General features: G+C 44.1%; 1 protein-coding gene across 1 annotated transcript in view; it reads left to right on the top strand.

The window, feature by feature from the left end:
* The first annotated feature begins 10748 nt into the window (after window positions 1-10748).
* Window positions 10749-20731, top strand: part of LOC138492940 (uncharacterized) — a 334933-nt gene continuing 324950 nt past the window's right edge. The window contains exon 1 of the mRNA XM_069620230.1: window positions 10749-11211. Coding sequence (XP_069476331.1) covers window positions 11181-11211 — 31 coding nt within the window. The 5' untranslated portion in view covers window positions 10749-11180. The remainder of the gene's footprint in view (window positions 11212-20731) is intronic.

Raw genomic sequence — 20731 nt, 5'->3', positions numbered from 1 at the left:
TTGTTTGCAAGCAGTGCCCAGTTAGATTAAACTATGCACCAAGGATAACCCACTTTGGTAAAGCAGTGTATCTGAGATCCTTTCCACAAACAACCAGTTTGTTGTTATGCATCGTGTTAATAAAGTTGGACTATCTATATGCATTCTGTTAAGAAAGTTGGACTATCTGTATGCATTCTGTTAAGAAAGTTGGACTATCTATACTAAATTAGATTTTCTTTTTTGCCTATCAACCTAGCAGATATCATAGCAGTACGCTAAGCTTTAGAAGGGGAGTTTTAGTATTGCTCACTTTTCATTGCCTAATAAGAAATTCGGTAGGTAACTGGAGCTGTGTGTGAGTTTTCAGTGGAAAACGTTTCATCACTACTCCAGTTACTTAAACATTTACCTATTAGAATTGGCACTGCTAATAACAAAGACACATTTTAAAAAAGTAATTTCCCAGAATTTCCCAAGCAATCCCTGTTCCATCAAAGGACACCAATGGTAACAGATGAAGCCCACTTAGTGAAACAGTGTTCTGCACCTACTGTGCTGGGAGCACAGTAGATGTCTGTTTGTCTCTCCTTTTGTTCTGAAGTGTAGGCCCTGAAGCAGAAATTGTGGGCACTGCGGGTGGTGGAGGGAGGTGGAGCAAGAGGGTGCTGCTTCCCTAAGCCAATGCTGCAGAAACGCAGTCCTTTAAATTGCGATAAAATGAAATGAAAAGCTTTCATTTTCACCTCGCAACATAGTTGAGTACCGGTACTCTCTTTCAGACGTTGAGAAGTGCAAGTACTTAAATCCTCAAAAGTAAGAAGTGCAGGTACTGAGGCTGAGGTAGAACCGGCCCATTTAAAGCACTGATCACAGGTGACATTGTTTTCTAATCAGCCACGTTATTATTATTTTTTTTATTAAGCATTTAGTTTATTACAAACTTTTTAGCTAATCGTCACAACTTTCAATTAGTACATAGAAAAAAGAAGAAAGATAAAAAGTCAAATATGTGTGTCCTTAAGAGCAGGTATGAGGTATTGGTCACTCCAGTTTCTCAAATACACTTTTCAGGAAATTCACTGTTGCATAGTTGACTTTGTGCTCCTCGGCTTGGTAGATTCTTACCCACCAACTTTCTGCATCTATATTGCCTGTTTTTCCTAGTTCAGATAAAAGGTGGATCGATCGTTGGTCTTTTAGCATGGGGCAAAATAGGCATATATGTCTCAAGCATTTGTTTTTGTACCTGCATAACCTGCACTCGCCTGATAGTTCTTTGTTGTATCTTCGAGGGTACTTTTAGTATGCAAGATATTCAGCCTTAGCCGCATAAGTGTGTTCCGTCTGTTTTTATTTGGGAATTTTGTTAACTATGCTCTTGTCACATTTAAAAATCCACCAATCGGATTGAGCAAAGTGTGGGTTTTTGATTTGGTTCCAAGTTCTTCTGTTTTAGGCCAATCGTCAGCCAACAACATTTTCTTGGTGGTGGTTGGCTTCTTGCATAATGATTCTACGGTTATTAGCAAATCTGAAAGGAGGGTTGTACAATCCATTTTCCAGGCTTTGACTATTAGATCATCCTCTAGTATCTTCCTTTTTTTAAGTATCTCATATTGAGGGGCACAAGGGTCCAATATGATTTTTCGGAATAGAGAAATCTGATTCCAAGCGATCTTTGCCTGGAGGGAGACTAGGCCCAGTTTGTGGTGGATAACAGCGACCAGGACCGATTTGGGATAGTTTAGTAAAAAAATCCTTCACACCACTTCCAGATCTCATCTCCTAAACCTTTACAAGTTTCTGCTCCATATATTATTGCAGGTGTAACTTTCTGGTTGAAGAATTTGACCAATGGAATCAGTGTGAATTTGCCAAATAATTTGTCTAATATTTTTCCCTGTGCTGTGAATAGTTTCACATTTTTTTTATGGTCTCTTTCCACGGTTTTTCACTATTGAACACATTTCTTGTGGAACCTAGTTATTTCTGGTCACGAACCGGGTATCATTTTATTTTGTTCAAGATCCACGATGTTTTATTGTTTTCTCTCTTTGTGCCAAAAATCATTATCACTGATCTTGCAACATTAATTCTCAGCTGGTTCTTGTCTACGTAATGCAGTAGCATGGTCAGTTTTCTATGTAGCTCAATGCGGGTCTGTTCAAGTAGGACCAGGTTGTCTGCGTAAAGCAGCCACCCTACATGATTACCATTGACTTTAGGGGAAAAAGTGTGATGTTGTGACAAGTCTTCATTAAGATCTTCCATGAAGAAATTAAAAAGGGTGGCTGCTAACGGACAGCTTGCTTCAACCCCCATGAGGTTGGTATTTGTCGAGACAGGGTGCCAATCTGATCTAATTTTACCCACATAGATTTTCCAGTATATAATTCTTTTATTATTTCTAGCAAGTCTGCGGGACATCCCTTCTTTCTCATTTTTTCCCAGAGAAGTGGACGGTTTATACTATTGAATACCTGGTTTAAGTCCATGCTTGCTGTAGTTATTTTGGTCATCTTTGCTTCTGTAGGATATTTCAGCATGTGTAGAATTAGTACATTCAGGTTGCAGCCAACTCCCTTTATAAAGCCGGCTTGTCTTTTGTCAAATGAGGCTGAGGACTTTATCCAAGCTTGTAAGTGTTGTAGAATGACACCTGCGAATATTTTTTCCACCACATCAAGAAGCGCGATGTGTCTATAGTTCTCCGGTGTCATTCTATTCCCTTGTTTAAAGATGCTTATAACAATTGCCGATATCGAAGATTTGGGAATTTTTCCTTTTTTCAAATATTCGAGTAAAAAGTGTTTTGCAGAAGGCAGCCCATTTTTCGGGGGCTTCCTTTATTAAAGCATTGGATATACCGTCCGGGCCGGGGGCTCGTGATTTACTACTTCTTTTTATCAAACGAAGCAGTTCCTCATGAGTGAGTTTATCGACCAGTTACATTTCTTTTGTTCTTGCTCTTTGGTCTTTTTGCAGGGGTCTGTTGTGTCTCCAAACAATTTCTTAAAGTGAGTTGCCCAGACCTCTTCTGATATTGGATTAAGCAAGCTCGTCTCTGAGCTATCATATTGACCTTTAAGTAATTGCCAGAAGTTTCTCCCATTTTTCTCAATGATGGTTTTTAACATGCATTCGGCGTCACTCACGTTCATATTTATTTTGTATGATTTTAACCAATTCCTATACTTTTGTTTGCATTTTTTTAATAATGTTACGAGTTCAGGTGGTTCAGCTCTTTTTAATGTAAGAAGATCTTTTCTCAGAGATTTGTTTTGAATAAATTTATCTTTGTAACAAACATGTAGATGTTTAACTTTCTATTTCAATTGCCCTCTTTTTATTCCTTAAAAGCCATTAATGTACTGTGATATTCCACGGAATCGGGTTCTTTTCTTAACAGGGTAGATAGGTCTTCAGTTATTTTCAGTACTTCTGAAGGCGTTAATCTTAATCTGTTCATGCCTTCTTCAACTTCGATCTTGTGTTCCCATTTTATTACCTTCTTCATGTTTGTATTTTTAAATTTCATGATTAACAGATTATGATCACTATGGATCGTTTTGTGACATCCATTCTTGTTATTACTGCTAGCAGATTTCTGGAGATGAAGCAGTAATCAAGTATTGCGCAGCTGCTACCATTTGTCCATGTGGGAACTGGGGGTATGTCACCCTCGATTTTACGGTTCACCAAGTGGAGATCTCAGAGTGACATTTCTTCCACCCACTCACACCCCATACGTTGTTTTTTTGTGGGATGTGATTTATCTTTGATCAATTTTTTTCACACCTTAATAGACAGTCTGCATTTAGATCACCACACATTATTACTTTCAAGTTTGGAAAGTCAACAAGCTTTTTGTCAATCAGGTCGATTGTGTATGTGATAAATCTGTCGTCTTCTTGCATATCTGGTTGCCAATACCGATTTATTAGTAAGATGTTGTTTTCGTTCTTTTTAAAGATCTTGATCTTTATCGTGGTTACTTGAATGTATGGGTTCACGTTTAATGATTCAGTGATATTGAAAATCGAGTTATTTTTAACCAAAGTTAACAGGCCGGAAGAAGGTTTTCCTTTAGGGCCACCCTTTGCAGGGTTTAGGTATGCAGTGTAGCCATTAAGAAAAGGTGGATCCTTCAGCCACGTTTCTTGAACAAAAACAAGATCTATGTCTGGAAATTAAGGTGGTAAATCATTGAAGAGATGTCCAAAGCCACACGTATTCCATAAGCCAACTTTCCATGTTTCTTCTTGTGGCTCCTTCTGGCTCTATTTCGGTGCAGTCATCGCCAGTGATCGAGCGACCGAATCCCATGCTTGTTTTGGGTCTCTCTCTTTGTTAGTGTGGTTTTCTTCCTTTTCTGGGTTTTCGTTCTTTCTGCATTGAAATGTCACCTTTATCTTCTGGAGTGCCTCCCTTTCAATGGTTACAGCTTCTGGTGAAAGACTCTTATTACTTGGTTTCATTTTTGTTGCACGTGCATGTTCTACTTCTAGAAGGGATGTGACAATACGATGATTTGATTCGTGACTTGGAGGCCGTGTGTTATTCTTGCTGGCATTTTCAGGTGATCGCACAGGGGATCGTGAAACAGATCTGGCTGTTTGTTTTGCCAGATCATTATTACTCAAGAGCTTGAAGCCTAGGGAGCAAAGATTTGCTTTTGCTTCCCTTACCGACGCTGCCGTAATGGCTGGGTTCATAATAAGAATAACTTTATCATTGATTTTCTCGCCTGGAAAGCTCACCACTTTTATATCTTGCGAGGATAACACTTGCAATTTTGGAATGTGATGAAATAGGATCATCAAATTTGCATGATTTAAAATTAAACCGTCGCAGTCTTTCTGAGTTCTTTCCAAAGTTAATTGTTCTTCAACTTGAACTTTGTTACGTGGTTTGCGGTGCCTTGTCTTTCTTCACTTCCCTTATATGGTTTCTGTTATGGCACTTTTGACAATGTTTTTGTTTTATTGTTCAAGTTGAATCCGCTACGTTATGGGAGTGAACATTTATCGGCATGTTGTGCAGGGTTTGATTGTGGTTGCGATGTTGACCAATTTTGGTGGTTCTCAGATGCGGTTAAGGTCAAGTGCTTGCATGGAGTGATGATTTCCTTCGTTATTAGTAGATGAGTTTTTGTTTGTGGGTGGTGTAGTGTAGAGTGGTTTGGTGAGTTTCCCCATGAGCACCAGGGGACCACTCTGGTGGTGATAGTCCGCGGTAGGGTGTTGCTAGGTCTGGAAAAGACCTGGGGCTACTCTAATGTTGGAAATGTCAGGACTGGGAGCTAGCTAGCCTTTTGGTTGTAGCTCCTGAGATTCTATCCAGGGCTACAACCAAAAGACCAGGGGCTATAGCCCCCTTAGCCACCCCCTAGCAACGCCTATCCTTTAACATAACATAACATGAGGAATCAATCCATTGACATGCAGCTGGTGTGGTGCAAAATGGAGTGGTGAGTAAAATGTCCTGAAATGAAATGGATGTTAATGGTGTAGCAGCTCTAGTGTGTTGGGCGAGGCTCTAGTTTTCGGGTGTTAATTATAGTGAACAGCATAGCATGTATGAAGGGATCAGTTCAAGTTATGTGCGTAGTATTTCCTCAGCGCTAGCAGGAGTACCTAAGATTGTTTACATGGTGTGCCAGCGGCAAGGAGGTGTTTGGCGGCGTTGTTTGAATTAAATCCCAGAAAGCAAGTTCCCATGGACGGGGAAAAAAAACAGCTGCCACAAAGAGTGACACAAGGCCTGGGGCTTCTTAGCAGCTGCGCATTGGTCATGGCCAGTCTTCTTCCCTGTATCAGCTGTCTAGGGTGAGCAAGTGACTCCACGATGACCAACGTGCTTCCACACAACACGGTAGCAAAGCTTTGCCAAGCCTGGCTTTCCACTTGATAAACTAATGCATGCTGGGAATGGTAGTCTTGGTCAATTTCAAATAAAGTTAGCAGTTGATGCCAATGACTTGTAAAGGAAAAGCCTGGGGCTGAAAGGGTGCCCAGTGACATGAAGTCGCCTGCTCAGTTATATATGCTACTGAGAATTGCCTCCAGCTGGCTGATCATTGCAGACTCAAAACTACGTGCATTAGGTGTGTACACATTGAACTATAGCAGCGTCCAACCATTAAATATAATACATACCATTCGCCACATCAAAGATATAGTACGTGGCACAGGTATCATCATGGTTTGTGAAACACATTCTGATCGTCGTAAGGGCTGCGCGCGCCTTGCACACTCGCTGGGAATACACAACTAAGAACTAGAAGTCGCGGGACGCGAATGAGGCCCTACGCCGAGGCATGCCCCTCTGCGTCTTCCCCCACCGCCCAGAAGAGATGATGGACCTCCTTTTTGGGCTGTTTGATTTTCTGTCACGTCTGATTGGTCGCGCCTGTGGCCGATTCCTAAAATCGCAAGAGCCCACCGACTTCCTGCAAGGTTTCTCAAAAGACGCCTTGTCTGGAGGAATTAAAGAGTTGGCCGAAGCACACCAGTGTAGATGGTTTTAATTGCCGTGGAGCGCAGAGCCAGCAAGCGCCCTTAGACCCAGTGTTCTCCGGGGCTTTACCCTTTTTTTTGTTTTTTTTGCAGAGGAAGCTCCTTGCCCTCAGACATACTGGTGAGCAACGCGGTGTGAAATCTGGGAGCGCGGGAGGGAAGCCCCGAGCGGATGATGTGTGCGACCGCTTGCCACAGCATCGCTGTCGATTCATTCACACGGGCGGTTTAAAGGGGGGTGGGGGCTGCTGCGTCTCTCACAGCAGAAAAGGCAGAAACCAGGGCTCTGCGGAGGACTTCACGCGCTGGCTTCACGTGGACTCTGCGCTTCTAGGCAAGGTAAGGACAGAACTTTTTTTTTACAAAGTATACAAGTTCTCCACTCCGGCAACGCGTACCCGTTAGGCTTGCGTGGGTGTGTGAGGTTCCACCTTGTTGCATTGATAGCTTTTAGTTGCCCTTTCAAGTCCATGGTGTAGGATTTAACGAGACAGATGCGTGCACTGGGACCCACAACCCTAGGAAAAGTGCACCCCCGCCCCTGATAACGGGCTGTGCGTGAGGCTACCTTCTTTTACATATTGTCAGTCAATATTCGTGTTATTCGAAGTCCAAAGTATCCAGACTACCGCTCCCAGAATGCATTCGATCATGAAAGTGCAGGACAGGAAAATGTTGTCATGGTTTCATCAGGTCACTCTACAGGTGTTTAATATGCCACACAAGACAGTAAATGGGTTGCCCCCTTTTATCGTGTATTAATACTACAAGAAGCTATTGATAAGGGTGGACAAAAGTCGGATGATACTCTGCTTAATGCAAAACCATCACAGGGCATGCTCAGCTCAGGGTCCCCCAGACACCACTTGTTCCTTCCCGGGTTTCACTTTTACAGTCCATTGGTTTCTGGTGCAGAGCTCTCATATTTCCCCATCCCGTACATGAGAACATCATGCAGTCCCGTTTCTTGGAATTCTGGGATCTGTGGTCCAGAATTCAAAATGAAAAAGACAAAACTCCAAGTCCGTAAATGTCAAGAAATAAAAGTTAGGACATGATAGTATTGGGGAAACCGAGAGCTCCGCGGGTGCTCCAGTTCAATGAGTCCAATGTAGTTAGGGGACACTACAACTCCCTGGATGGGTAGCTTAATGCAGGACCACCCACGATTGGAAAGAGTCCCCTGCTCCTCCCGGGTCGTTTCGCTCCTGATCATGCAAGCCACCGATTCCAGTTGGGAGTCGCTGCTCAGTCCAGGGTTTGACTTTGCTTTCTGCAACTAGTCATTTAGATTATCTTTGAAAATCCAAGGCTACAAGTCACAGAATGTAAAAAATCAACTGGACTAGAATTGCATGTATTCGAGTGTTGGCAGTCCTGAGCGCAAGACTACACGTTATGAACCGTGGGTTATTCAGAACAGTTGTACGCATGGCTTCTTGAAGGGGTTGTAAAATGAATTTGTCACCTTTTTTTGGAAGTTTTGAATATATTTTGTAATGCTTTTTTTAGCTATACATACTTGCATTCTTTTTTGAGAATGGATGTTTTAGTCCAGCTGAAATTCTTCTCGCTCGTTTCATCCTTTCCCATCCAGAACTGCACACTACCACCCTCAACACCACCAAGAACCGGTCCGCACACTACTACCGGTAACCATAACCAGTCACTGCTGAGTAAAAAAGGAAGATACATGTGACGTGAAGGGCCATAGTTCAGTTCAGTGATCAAGTGTAGCCACTGTTCTGGGTGTTTAGTTTTTTTTAAAAAATCAATGCATTCTGGGAGTTGTAGTTTAAGCTAACTTTCATTGAACAAACGTCACTAAATCACCTTACACCAAAGATTTGTTAAATGAAAGCCCAGTACTGTAAAGTTGTATCCAAAGGGCAAGTGCCGAGCCCTCAACTGCCATCACTTGCTTTCTGGATAATCGTGTGCTTGCACTCCCCGCTCTCCATCTTTTAATGTGCTGTGTGTGTGCCATGGCTAATTAGATTCCCATACCAGCATTCCCTGATCTAACAAATCACACAGCGCCCCCCCCCCCAACAAATAGGAATGCTAAATATAACGCTCAAGTACTCCTATTGAGGGCACCAGATGGCCACTCTCCAGAATTGTAAAGTGCTGCTTCTGAAACGTAGGGTTTACCAGGCATTCTCCAACTACAGTCTGAACTCCCAGATAGCCTAAAGTGCTTCGAGGCCAGACTTCACGGACTATACACATGACACGTAGCATAACAAAGCGGCGAAACATTGCATTACATACAATGGGGTGATGGAGTAATCCAATCACCCTCAGATGGCTGATGTACGTACGCCTGGACAAGGAAATGACGTCTAGTGTCAAGTTTTTGATTATGGAATCAGGACACGTTTCCTAATCGCACATACACAAAAAAAACTGTAGGAAAAAAAAATCGCTGAACTCCCTACAGCTCCCTTGCCTTCAGAATTTGGGATTGGCCGTAAATCTGAAAGCAGGATACTTGGATGCAACCACAGATGCCACTCCGCCCTTGAGCTATTGCCACACTGTTTCCCTTTTTTCTTCAACATTTTTTATGGAAGATCAGTTCTCCCATGAACCTTGACGGGCTTAGACTTGTTTTGTTTTTGTGATTCGGAAGTTTATAGGTAGGTTCCATAAGGTGCATGGTTGCTAGTTGATGCGTGCATTAGTTTCAGCTCCTACAGATGTGAAAGGACGCTGTGCACCACTGACAGAACAATGCACCAGTGCAAACAATGCGAAGGGGCAGGGCAAGTTAGATTAAGCAATGCCAGAAGGGAGGGCTGTATGAGCAATCCATGGATGCAAGGTGCAGATACCAAGATGATGGGCCCTTTTAAAAAAGGGCTGGGTGTTGTGGTCTGCTGAGGGCATGGGATAACGGTGGAGGTCGTGTGTGTTTAGGGATGATGAGTACAATGGGTCTTGGCATAGCATGGTTGCTGTGGGGAATGCAGAGGTTGTGTGCTTGGGCGGAATTTGGCGTCATAGGATGGCAGTGGTCGTTTGTGACTTAAGCAAGGGTTATTATACATGTTGTGGTGAGTTGGAGATCATGGGTCTCGTGGGCTGGTGCCATGGCAGATGTGGTGAAATGGGCAGTGTGGAAAGCCAATACGTGTGTGTTGTGGTGCCATAGGGCTCTAGTAGGCGACATGTTGAAAATTTTGGGGGACCGAAAGAGAGCATTATATTGATAAGGGCCTAGTATCAGAGGTGAGAATCGTGGACACCACTTATGTGTGTCTCTAGGTTTGAGCACCAGAAATATCTGTATAGGATGATCTCAATGGGCCAGCATTAACAGGATTTCATGCCCATCCTGGATACTTGGCAGCACTACTGTATCTGAAGCCGCCATAATCCAAACGAACGCTAAAGGAAATTCTCCCTGCTCAGGTAGGGGGCAGGTCTAAATTGCAATGGAGTCTGGTGATAGGGAGCAAATGCTACTCATTCTAACTATTGCATTCCATACAAATGATACAATGATAGGCACGTTAAACACACCACAATGGCGATAAACACAATTGCAAATAACAGCCTGGTCTGCTATGTGCACCCCCCTGCCAAGTTTCCCAGTTCCATATGTCACACCCCATGGCAGTCACGTTTTTTGTTTCCCATTGTATGCTGGAACTTGGATTTCCCAATCTTAAGGATGGCCTACAAGTAAAATGCAGTGTAAAATAAACCTGCATTGGCCGGCTTAAGGGGTCGCTCATGGAAGTGGGCAACTTGGCAGCTATGGATACATTTCAGGGTTATTTTCAAGCTCCCAATTTTAACCTGATGCCCTCCAATAACATTATGAATCTGACTCTGGTGGTAAGACTCTTTAAAATCATAAAGGGCCATTTCCCATGTGAACGTACAGGGGTGGCCCATCAATTGCTGATTGTGTCCTCCCTCGACCTTAACTAATCAGCCCCATACAGACTGCATACCCTCCCAGTTGGAGAAAGAGGCGTTATGATTTGGCCCTTATCGCCACTGGGACGCGCGGTAAAGTTCACCCGAGGTCGTCCACTGTAGAGCCTCGCGGACCTCTAGACAAGGCGCCATCTTTGTTTGGGAGGAGCACGACAGAAGGCGCATCCCGCTTCTACGAAGCGTCGCGGGAGGTTCCTCAGGACAAGTAGACATGTGAGCGTGCCTCGGGACACGGTCCTATTTATGTCGTGCGACTAATCAGACTGTTCAAAGACACCGTTTGGAGCACATCCTGGAGCAGCATCTGGTTTCGAGTAGAGGAATTATGTTCACCGCTCCCAAGCCTGCTTTTGATAATCTTTATAAGGGACTCCAAGACACGTGTTTTTAATTTTCTTTTCTAGACCGCCAAGCAGGAGAGAAGCCAGCAGACTGCTTTTGCCTGGGCTGTTAGTATTGTAAACAGAAGGAGTGAGTCTCCTGTACTTGCAGCATAAATTACGTTTGCAGCTAGATTAGGAATGCTCAGTGCGGTACAATAGCATTGAAATGTGGGCAGCCTTCTGTCGCCAAGACCAGGGCCCTCCGTCCAGCTGTTCATCCAGAGCCAAATTGGAATATTTGCTGGTTTAGACTTGGCTTCTTCCACTATGATGTCTTTTCCCAGCAGTCCACTGATTGGGCAGTATATTCCACTTTTCGAGCCAGCTAACCCACATTATTCGGCTGATGTTTGAAACAAACGTCCAGCTCGCTTCCAGTAGGTATTTTGTATTGATCATTATTGGGCGGGCTGCATGCTTGATATTGGAGCACAATCTGTCCTCGTGGCGCTATCACCAGAGCCTGCCCGAGGCATGGGCAGTCTGCGCCGTCACCCCGGATCCAACACTCTTGGGGGGTCCTGCAGCTACCTGCTGTCGTGAGTATAAGAAGTAACGAGGGCTGGGCTGCTTCCAGCTTTTCTTTGCGCCTATTTTAGCGAGGCTGTGCTGTGGGCTCCCGAACCCATTTTCTAGAGACAAATACTTCCCGCCCACCTACCCAGCAGCCAATTAGACCCGTGGCGCCTCAGTTAGGGCTTATCACATTCTTTGTTAAAAGTAATGGTCCATTTCAGAACCTTTGTTTTGAATAAGGGTTTGAAAAAGGGTATTTTAGTCTGAAATCACATACAGAAAAACGAATTGCCTTCCACTTTTGTCTTCTTTGAAGACAATTAAAATATGCCAAATGTTGTGCACTATTGTATTCATATGTCTGAATTTGGAGTGTTAAACACATATTTTTTTTGGGGCGGGGAGAATGTCACTTTTCACTCCATCATAACGCATTCCTTTGTCAAATGATGCAAAAGGTTACCATTTCCTATTATCTTTTGTTATGCTTCAATCTTAAAAGAATTTTGTGGAATTGCATTCTGGTATTTGTAGTCTTATTTGTACTCCTTTTTGTTTAACATATTTCTATAAAGATTCCTATATTGCTGCAGTCCTTTAATTTACGATGTGTTTACTTTTCAAGTGGGATTTATAAAACATAATATTGTTGAAAACCGAACGTCGTGATGAGGAGTGCAAAGGATCAGAGTGCAACTTTGTTGTGGTGATTTTCCAGGTCCATGGATGTGGGAAGACAGGTTGCTGGACTGAAGATGTTCTACCTGGACATGTGCTGGTTTTCAGGGTACAAGTTGAGATTACATGTGGCTTGACAGCATACCAGGGACATCATTTAGGGTTTGCCAAGGGTCACACCTGCGCACCCCGAGATCTCCCTTTCTACCTCTGTGGTCTCCCTTGCTACAACAACAAAAAAAGAAAACAATAGGCTCCTGGGCTCTGGCCAGCAGCATGTGGCTCTTCTGTTACGGGAGTGGCTGGTTTTCTGATAAGCTATGGCCGGTAAGATAGCTCAGTGCGTTGAGTGATATGCAGGTTGCCAGTTCGACTCCTGGCAAGGTCAACTCAGCCTTTCATTCTGCTGCAGTTGATAAATGAGTACCAACACAGGTTGAGTGATATTGTACGTATATTAGTTCTATATTAAGAGCTTAAGCGTAAATGCTATATAATAACACATCATTATCGTGTGGCCTTGGACGTCTGTTTGCATTCACAGTAATTTGATAATATGGGCCTCTAAGCACTGATATTAATGATACATATGTCAATCCATTCTTGTATGAAATGTATAACACTTTACAGTGATATCGTAACCATATTATAGAAAAAATGCTATGTGATGCCACTTCCTGTTTTGTCAAGGGGTGAAAGGTCGTGTTCCATTGCTTACTGTGATGTCACTTCAGGGTGGGGATCAAATGGCATAATTTCCTGTGATGTCATCAGAGGTCAAGGATTATTTGATGTCTCTTCCGATACCTCTGGCATTTTGGTGAAATTACGTCCCTGCAGTGTCTGTCCACTTTTTTCACAGTGCTGACTCCACCCCCCCTTAGGTGTTTTCGAAGCCAGCATGTAAAAAAGCCTGTTTGCTCAAGTTTTTGTCCACTGGGATTTGAACCTGGATCCTCAAGCTCTCGGGCACTCGCCAACCCACAAAACCACATAAAAGTGTGTTCAAAGCACACGGCTATTATTGGTATTTTGCTTTCCATATAATATTTCAATATACATTTTTGGGTTAAAAGGGTGCACACCATTTATACTTTGCCAGCAGTGTTCTAGGAACATCTCTAGCTGTTTTTTTTTCTGTTATTGATAATTCCTTTTGGAAAAGACAACGCTATTTCTATTTTGATTTATCTTCTATTAGGAAAGGCCAGTTGAATGAATTTTGCGTATTTCACTTTAGGATAACTTCAGTCCCTGTGCATATGTTAATGACCTCCCACACTTTTTTCTTGACTTGAGCCTTATTGCTTACTCTGACTGCCTCAATACCTTTCCGGTAAATAGGCTTTGTTTCGATTGCACTATCCTGCTGCTAAATCACTTTGCTCTGTTTGACCCATAGCCAATCCCTGCCTTTACATCCTTGGAACGTGTAGTCACATTAGATATGTTTGCATTACTTACTGGTGATCTTAATTACTTTGTCCTACTCTTCCTCGTCACAGTACTTTCTTTTGAGGTACCCATCTCTATAAATGATTCAGCTCACTCGGGCGGCTACTCTAAAATAAGCCTCACTCCTGATATTGCTAAAACCATAATATTAAAAGTTACAATTCAGATATTGAACGTTGGTTTAGTTGATCCCCATGGATATTAATGACTCATTTATTTGATATAATTTTCTGCAATGTTTATAAAGGGACCCCACACTTTTTTGCTGCTGACCCGGGCCCTGGAAATGCTGGGGCCGGCCCCGGCTGTCCCTTCCTAAGTATTTCTGTGAGGTGGTCCTAATCACCTGACTGCCATCAGAGACGAACATGTGTAGGAGTCCATAAAGAAATGCACCAGTGATGAGATCTGCCAATAGTGTGTGGGCAGGTATCTGTGGCTATGCTCGACCAACTCTGCACTAAACGTGGGTGAATGCAAGGTACCAGGAGTACTCTTTATTTTCATATTTGTGCCGCACACATACATTTCTGATCTGTGGGTATAAACGGGGCACCACATTTGCACTTGCTACTAGCCATTGACTAGTGATATCTCATATCGGACTCTTGACAAGTAATACATTGTGTGCTGTCTGTATGTATAGCATTGAGGTGGTGGGTGACTTTTTTATGGCTGGCTAGTACCTTGCAACTTGAATTTTTACCCCATGGGTATATATTACCCCCTTCATATTACCTATGAATCATTTGTGCTGCTCTTGTATAGTTGCTCTGAATAGCAATCTATAGATGCTAGGCCAATTAACTGTGTCCTCTCTCACTGACTGGGCTAGGGAGTGCAATGGTCCTGTACACGTATATTATAACTTTTTTTTTTCTTGCCTTCTTATTGGCTCTTTTGTGTTTCATGTCCGTCTTCAGTCTTCCCTGTCAGACCTCTACTCCGTTGTCATGTTGGTGTGACGAACTTGGCTGTAAGCTTTCGGTTGCTTCTGCTTCTCCTTGCAAAGATATGGGTATTGAAAGGGAGTCTTGTGAGTGTAGGGGCGAGGAGTCGTAGCGGCGAGGAGTCATAGCATCAACCATGTATGGTTTATCTGCGACAGACCCGCCTGCAATTGGGGGAGGATATCTAGAATAGTAATGAGGCTAAATGGTAGTTGGCGGTAAAGTGATTGTGCTTGGTACCTCCAAATTGCTTCTCTTTTGGCTGCCAACCGGAACATGCGTATGGCTTCATTATTAACACGATCATAGGTGAGATTTGGAGTTAAATCTGCAACTTTACTGCTGAAAATTGGCAGCATTACTGCCAAAAACCTAATCGGGTCCTGTGGACTCAAATGGAGACTGTGGACTCAAATGGAAACTAACACCATCACCTTAAAACTGCCAAAGGAGGTTGCGGTAATGGTAATTCCTTTTGGTGCTATTTTGGCGGATTTACTGCCGGAATACTGCCAAACATGTAAAGAGGCCCTAAGTCTGAGCCTCTGTTTTGGCTTAAGTACCTGATGAAGACCTGTTCAGAGTTGTCTCTTCATATCCGTCTGCTGTTCCGGGAACGTTTCCAAGATCTGTGAATACGTCGGAACCGGCAGTGTAAATGGCAGACCTATTTCGTGTCCAGCACCAGTCTGCCCGTTGACCCGGTCCTTCTGGAGCTATTCATGCCGGGTAACTCAGTGAAGTAGGAATGGGGTAGTCCTGGTATATAGGGAAGGGGGCATGTTCAGTGGGAAGGGCCAGACGGTTCTACGAGTTCTAGTGTAATCAAGCAGTGATGTATCTCCTCCCTGTTGGTGAACTTCGCAATTGCTATGGTACATTGATGGGTGACCTTCAAATGCTACAGGCCTGTCCGAGAAGACCTCTGTCAGTCCTTCTCAGTACAGTCACTTGAGGGCTTTAAAAGGCTAAAAGCGTATTTGTCTTTACATGCCTGATAGGCTATGCTTTAGGATTTGTGTGTGTGTGTGTGTGTACTGCCACAGGGCCTCTGTGGAAAGTCAGCCTTTCAATTTGTGAGTTCTCTTGAGGGCCAGCCATGCCACCTTCCATGCTGGGTGTGGGGTCTGCTTCTGTGGTAGTTGCGATTCTGGCTATGCAGCTCTAGTGTCTGTGGCCAGCAGCAGGCCAGTGTAGTCTTGGTCAACTACTATCTCACCAGAGTGAGATGCTGTTCCTCTTTGTGGTTGCGTTACTGTTCACACTGCAGGCCAATGTAGTCTTGGTCAACTCCTATCTCACTGGAGCGAGATGTTGTTCCTCTTTGTGGTTGCGTCTTTCCACTGTGCACACTGCATGTGGCCTTTGTTGGGGCCAGCATTGGATTGTGCTGGATCTTTTCCCAGGGGCAGTGTTACTGGCAGTTGAGTGCTTGGGTATATAAGGTCTGGCTCAGCGGTGCTTTGAATGACAAAGGAGGGTGTTTTCGAGCCTCCGACGCAATGGTGATTTCTTTTTCTAAGGGGCGGTGGCTGCGCTGTTGTTTCTGCTGAATTTCTGCTTTGCTTTGACGGGCATAGGCAGCCAATAGAGCTCTAGAATACAGGCTGAGGACAAGGATAATGTGGATTCAGTACATGCAAATCCGCGGCAGATTTTTATTTGCGACTAGTGTCTACGACCAGGCGTACGTGTACCCTAAGGCGTGGAAACCTCTTTGTACCAATTTGACATCAGAAAGTTGTCAAGCACTACAGTCCTTGAAGATCAAATGTCGTAGTAGACAGGCAAAGGGCATGCTCCTTTGCCTGCCATGTCATGACATTGTGTGGCTCATCAATGGGGCAGATGCCCGTGGCTTGGGTTCTTTGACCACCTCTCTGAACAGCCAAGTAGGGAACAAAGAATGATGCCACATAGGCTTCTTTGCTGGTCAAGAGTGACCCCAAGGTGGAGGTAGCTCACTTATTTATATGTCAGTGACCGATGCATACTTTGTGCCAGTGTATGCCACCCTACCCAACCTGCATGATGCTAGATGGGGTACTTCAATCTTTAAAATGTCATCAATTTAGGGGGAAAAGAAACGTGCCAGGAGTAGTACGGTAAGGCGAGTTTCTAAAGACCTTATAGGCTCTGGAGCTAGAGGAGTGTGCTTGCTGGGTAAGGCATGGTTCCTGTTATTCAAACACTCTTCGAGGCTCAACTGGTAATTGCGCCTTCTCCGAAGCAGCCCTTTCAACTCGTACTCTACTGTTAAGGGCACAAAGATTTGCTTGTTGACCGATCACTGAACATATTTGTCTCCTTGATTTTCAGATAACCTGTTATTGAATCCCCCATGCTTCTGTGATGCTGATACCGTTTGTTGGCATTAAGCTACTGGCGCAATTTGGTGTCCGCGCTTAGAAACATCTGGGTATTAAGCGAGTTATAAATATGCAACTAAGACATATTCCCGTAACAGCGCCTCGATGCCCCCGGGCTGTGTGAGCGCTATAAAAATGCAAATAAAATAAATAAATGTGTGTTATTTGCTCTTCTTTAGAATTGGAGACACCTATGGTGACCAAAACATGTCCATCATATTGTGAAACCGCAGCTGTTCTGTGGGTGTGGCTTTGTATGCAGCCGTGTCCCTCATTTTAATACTATTTCCTTGGACAACCCTATTTTATCACTGTTTGACCATTCTGCCCAGTTGTTGTTTGTTTACCTGATATCTGCCTTCTGGAGACACTTTAAAACGTGACTGAATTTTCTCGGATAACCCAGGAAGTCATATAATCTTGTTGCTAAGAATAGACCAGGAAATTAAAAGACTGGATGGGTGCAGTTGCCACTATCACCCCACAAATTGTACATCAACAGCATCAAACTACATTTGTTTTATTTTGAGACTTAAAGATGTTGGTGGGCGGATACACGTATAGTCAGTGACTTATTTTAGCACTACATTTGGTGCCTCTCATAAGAACACCCAGCCAGTGTATTTGTAGAGATTATTTACATCCCAAGGCGGGTCCACCCCCTTGGTACTATAGACACATAACCAATGTTTATTGTTAATGCAACTCAGTGGGGTCACTTGATCAACCTCCGGATGAAGGGATGAGTGGACCTGCTAGGGTTCAAGCCGCAGCAAAGAGGTCCACTCGTAGTGAATGAATTAGTCCACTGAGTCACTGACCTGCCCCACATACTGACTTTTGATGTAGGCAGCCTCTCGTTTATGAAGTCTGTTGGGAGTCGGAAGTAGATATTTAATATGGGGTGTGGGACAGCTGCCCCACCCTTTCCCAATAGCATCCATCACACTTGACAGCTTGGAGCACTCCACACTGTATCACCTTCCCAGCTAATTTGCTATCCCTATGTTTAGCATTATCACAGTAACCTCTCTTTGCTATGGCACGATTGCCTTAGGTTGGATGTAATGGGACGGATGTAGTCGGGGAAGAGGAGTGGCCCGTCCGCAACAGCTGCATCAATAGAAAATTAGCATAACCTGAGGTGTAAGGAAAGCCGGCTACTACAGAGAAGCTGCCCTAGACCAGATTCCAGCCTTCCCTACCACTTAAGCCTCCCTGACCAGAGGACAGCACTTAGTCTGTGCTGGATCTTCACCATCTGAATCTGTTTGCTACAGCTCCCCTGTCAGTGTTTACTGTCTGCTCCTCAACCGATACCTACTGAGTGTAACTGACCGATCTGCCTGTGCATAACACTCAACTTGGTCCGTGCCTGCTAATCTTCACGCTTTTTTTTTAAATCTGGAAATTTACCATAGAAGTAATTGAAGAGGGATCTTTAGTGCTTTGATGTTTCTACTGTCTGAATATTATGCACAGGCTAAGGAAGCTGTTATTTTTTTTCTTTCTTTTTAAACACATTAGAAATATCCGATTCTAGCCTTCGCTTTAATAAGTTGATAAAATGGTGACAGACCATTTTAAGTCTGCAAAGAAGGTCTTTATCTTAAACGTTATCACACAATGGCGAAACCTTTACAAATTCACGTTGAAGATATTGCAGCACAAAAGTAAGAATCAGACTAGTGCAAAATATTAGGGGAATGTGGAGCTCTTGGATGGGGTATATGGTGTCTCTTCAAAATATCTTCCTTCTGGAGCTCTTCGCTCATCTGCCTCCAACTCCCTCGGGGTCAGTCGCTTTTCCAAGCAACGAGTTGGTGGTAAATCTTTCTTCGGCCTCCCTGAAACTTGAGGAGAACCATCTCCGGTTCCGTAAGCACCTCAAGACTTTCCTCTTTGCGACTGCTTTCTCTCCTCCTCTCCCCTGCTGAACTCCAACTGCTCTGCTCACCTGGCTACCCTCTATCTCAGGCCCAGGTCCCCTCCCCCACCAGCAGCACACCTGCACTGCCTTCCGGGCAACCCCTGCACTTGGGGGCTGTTTCTGTATCCCTACAGTCTCCACCAGCTCTTGACTTGATGTCGGCACATACCCTTGCACTTGCCACTAGCTGGCTGCACCTTTTTCCTATTATTATCTTTATTTATTACTGTTGATCCTATGTACTGCACTGCCCTCTCTCCCTTCCCACTTCCCCCTGCACTTGTGCTTTCCCCCTCCCCCTGCACTTGCGCGATCTCAATGTCACCTGGCCTAGTAAGATCATTGTTTTTGTCTTCCCTCTGTCCCCCCCCCCCCTTGCCTCATCACGCCTTGAAGCACTTGTGTATAGGCGCGTTATAAATGCCATATCGTATCAAATGTACTTTTAGAGACAAGTTCCACAGGCTTATTTACGGTGCCAAAATCTGTTTGAGGGAAGGGCGGAATCTGCATTTTTGCGGACCCCCGGCCATCCACACACCCTTCTAAACACCACCAAAAGCAGACCCGTATTACAAAGTTTGAAGTTCATATGCAATCTCATTTTGGTGACAATTTATATGGAGACTAACGCGTTTATCCAAGATTGCACGTTTGGGTACTTAGGTGTTTTAAAGAAAATGATGCATGACGCCAATACTAGGGCTGAACTGGAGTTTCAAAGGTGTGTGGGAGTGGATGTTCCGTTTGTTCTGGTTCTTGACGTTTGTTCTGTCCTCAGTGTCATTTGACCTTCCGATGATCATGCAGTCTTCCACTATCATTAATACAATGCTCATCCCCTGCCTCTTCATAGATAAGTCCAGCGCTAAAAACCTACTTTTGCATACTGTGGCGAAGGACTCGGACTACTATGGTTCATGGTTCACAGTTGTTTAAAATAAAGGAAACGCCCTATCGCTATGAGGGATGTTTCTTACCTTCTGAAACAAAAACTAAGGGTGCTTGTTGAAGTCCAACAATAAAGGGTCGAAATCCTAGGTAACTAATTGGTCCTGCCACTTTAGAAAACCTAAGTAAAAGGAAAAGGGACGCTTGCACAAAGCCTTGGATTGGGCTTCTGCCTGACCCAACTCATAGGTGACTTATTCCCAGTCCCAGAGTTCCTTTTGAAACATAATGACACAGTTCACTGTCTTCTTACAGAGTTGGTTGGTTAAAAATACAAATTTCCTCTGCATTGATTTTTGTCCCCCCTCCCCCCACTCCCTTTAGGAAAAGACAAGTTCTTCTTCTATTCGTTGTCTCTGCTTTTTACCACTGGTCAAATCCCTCCAGGATCACTTCATCACACTTCGCTGTATCCCACCTCTATGGCACTGGCACGCCCCAAAGTCTGGTGGGATTATTCGGTATTAGTCCAATTAATCAACCTAGGGCTTCTGCCTACTCGGGTATTACAGGTTCCTGTTACCCAGCTGGCTTTGATAGCCTTGCTGCAGAGCATTCATACTCCTTTTTCATCTGTTCCTCGTAGAACATATGCCTGTCCCAGTTTATCAATTTCTCATCTTTGTCGACTTTCCCATGTTTGATAGGAAGCACGCGTATCCCTTTCACTCCTTTTTATAAAGGGTTGAGTGCCCGTTCGGTTCTCTTATACTCTTGTGCTGTTGGCCTCTTCCCCATTCGTATCTCTTTCACTCGGTTTTACCTGGGTCGTGTGCCTGTTCCACTCTCTCGTGCTGTTTGGCGGTTTCTCCAGCCTTGCTATATAGCATTTGTAGTCCTTGCTTGCGCCCTCATGATGGGAGCGTTTGCTTCCCTGTTATTACTTGTTTCATCGGCAAAGGCACTTGCTGTGTGGAGCACCTTTCCTTCCCCCGGTCTCAGCATTGGTTGTCTGTTGCCAGGCCTACCACTGTTCAGTGGTTGTGCCACCAGGGAAGGTGGTTTTCTTTCCGTCTCTGTTCCTCCTCTTACCAGAGCCTCTTGCTCG

Source organism: Ambystoma mexicanum, chromosome 10, assembly GCF_040938575.1.
Source record: "Ambystoma mexicanum isolate Mex_15411 chromosome 10, UKY_AmexF1_1, whole genome shotgun sequence".
NCBI classification, from domain to species: Eukaryota; Metazoa; Chordata; class Amphibia; order Caudata; family Ambystomatidae; genus Ambystoma; species Ambystoma mexicanum.
Note: the sequence above shows the minus strand (reverse complement) of the source record. Positions and strands in the feature narration are given on the sequence as shown.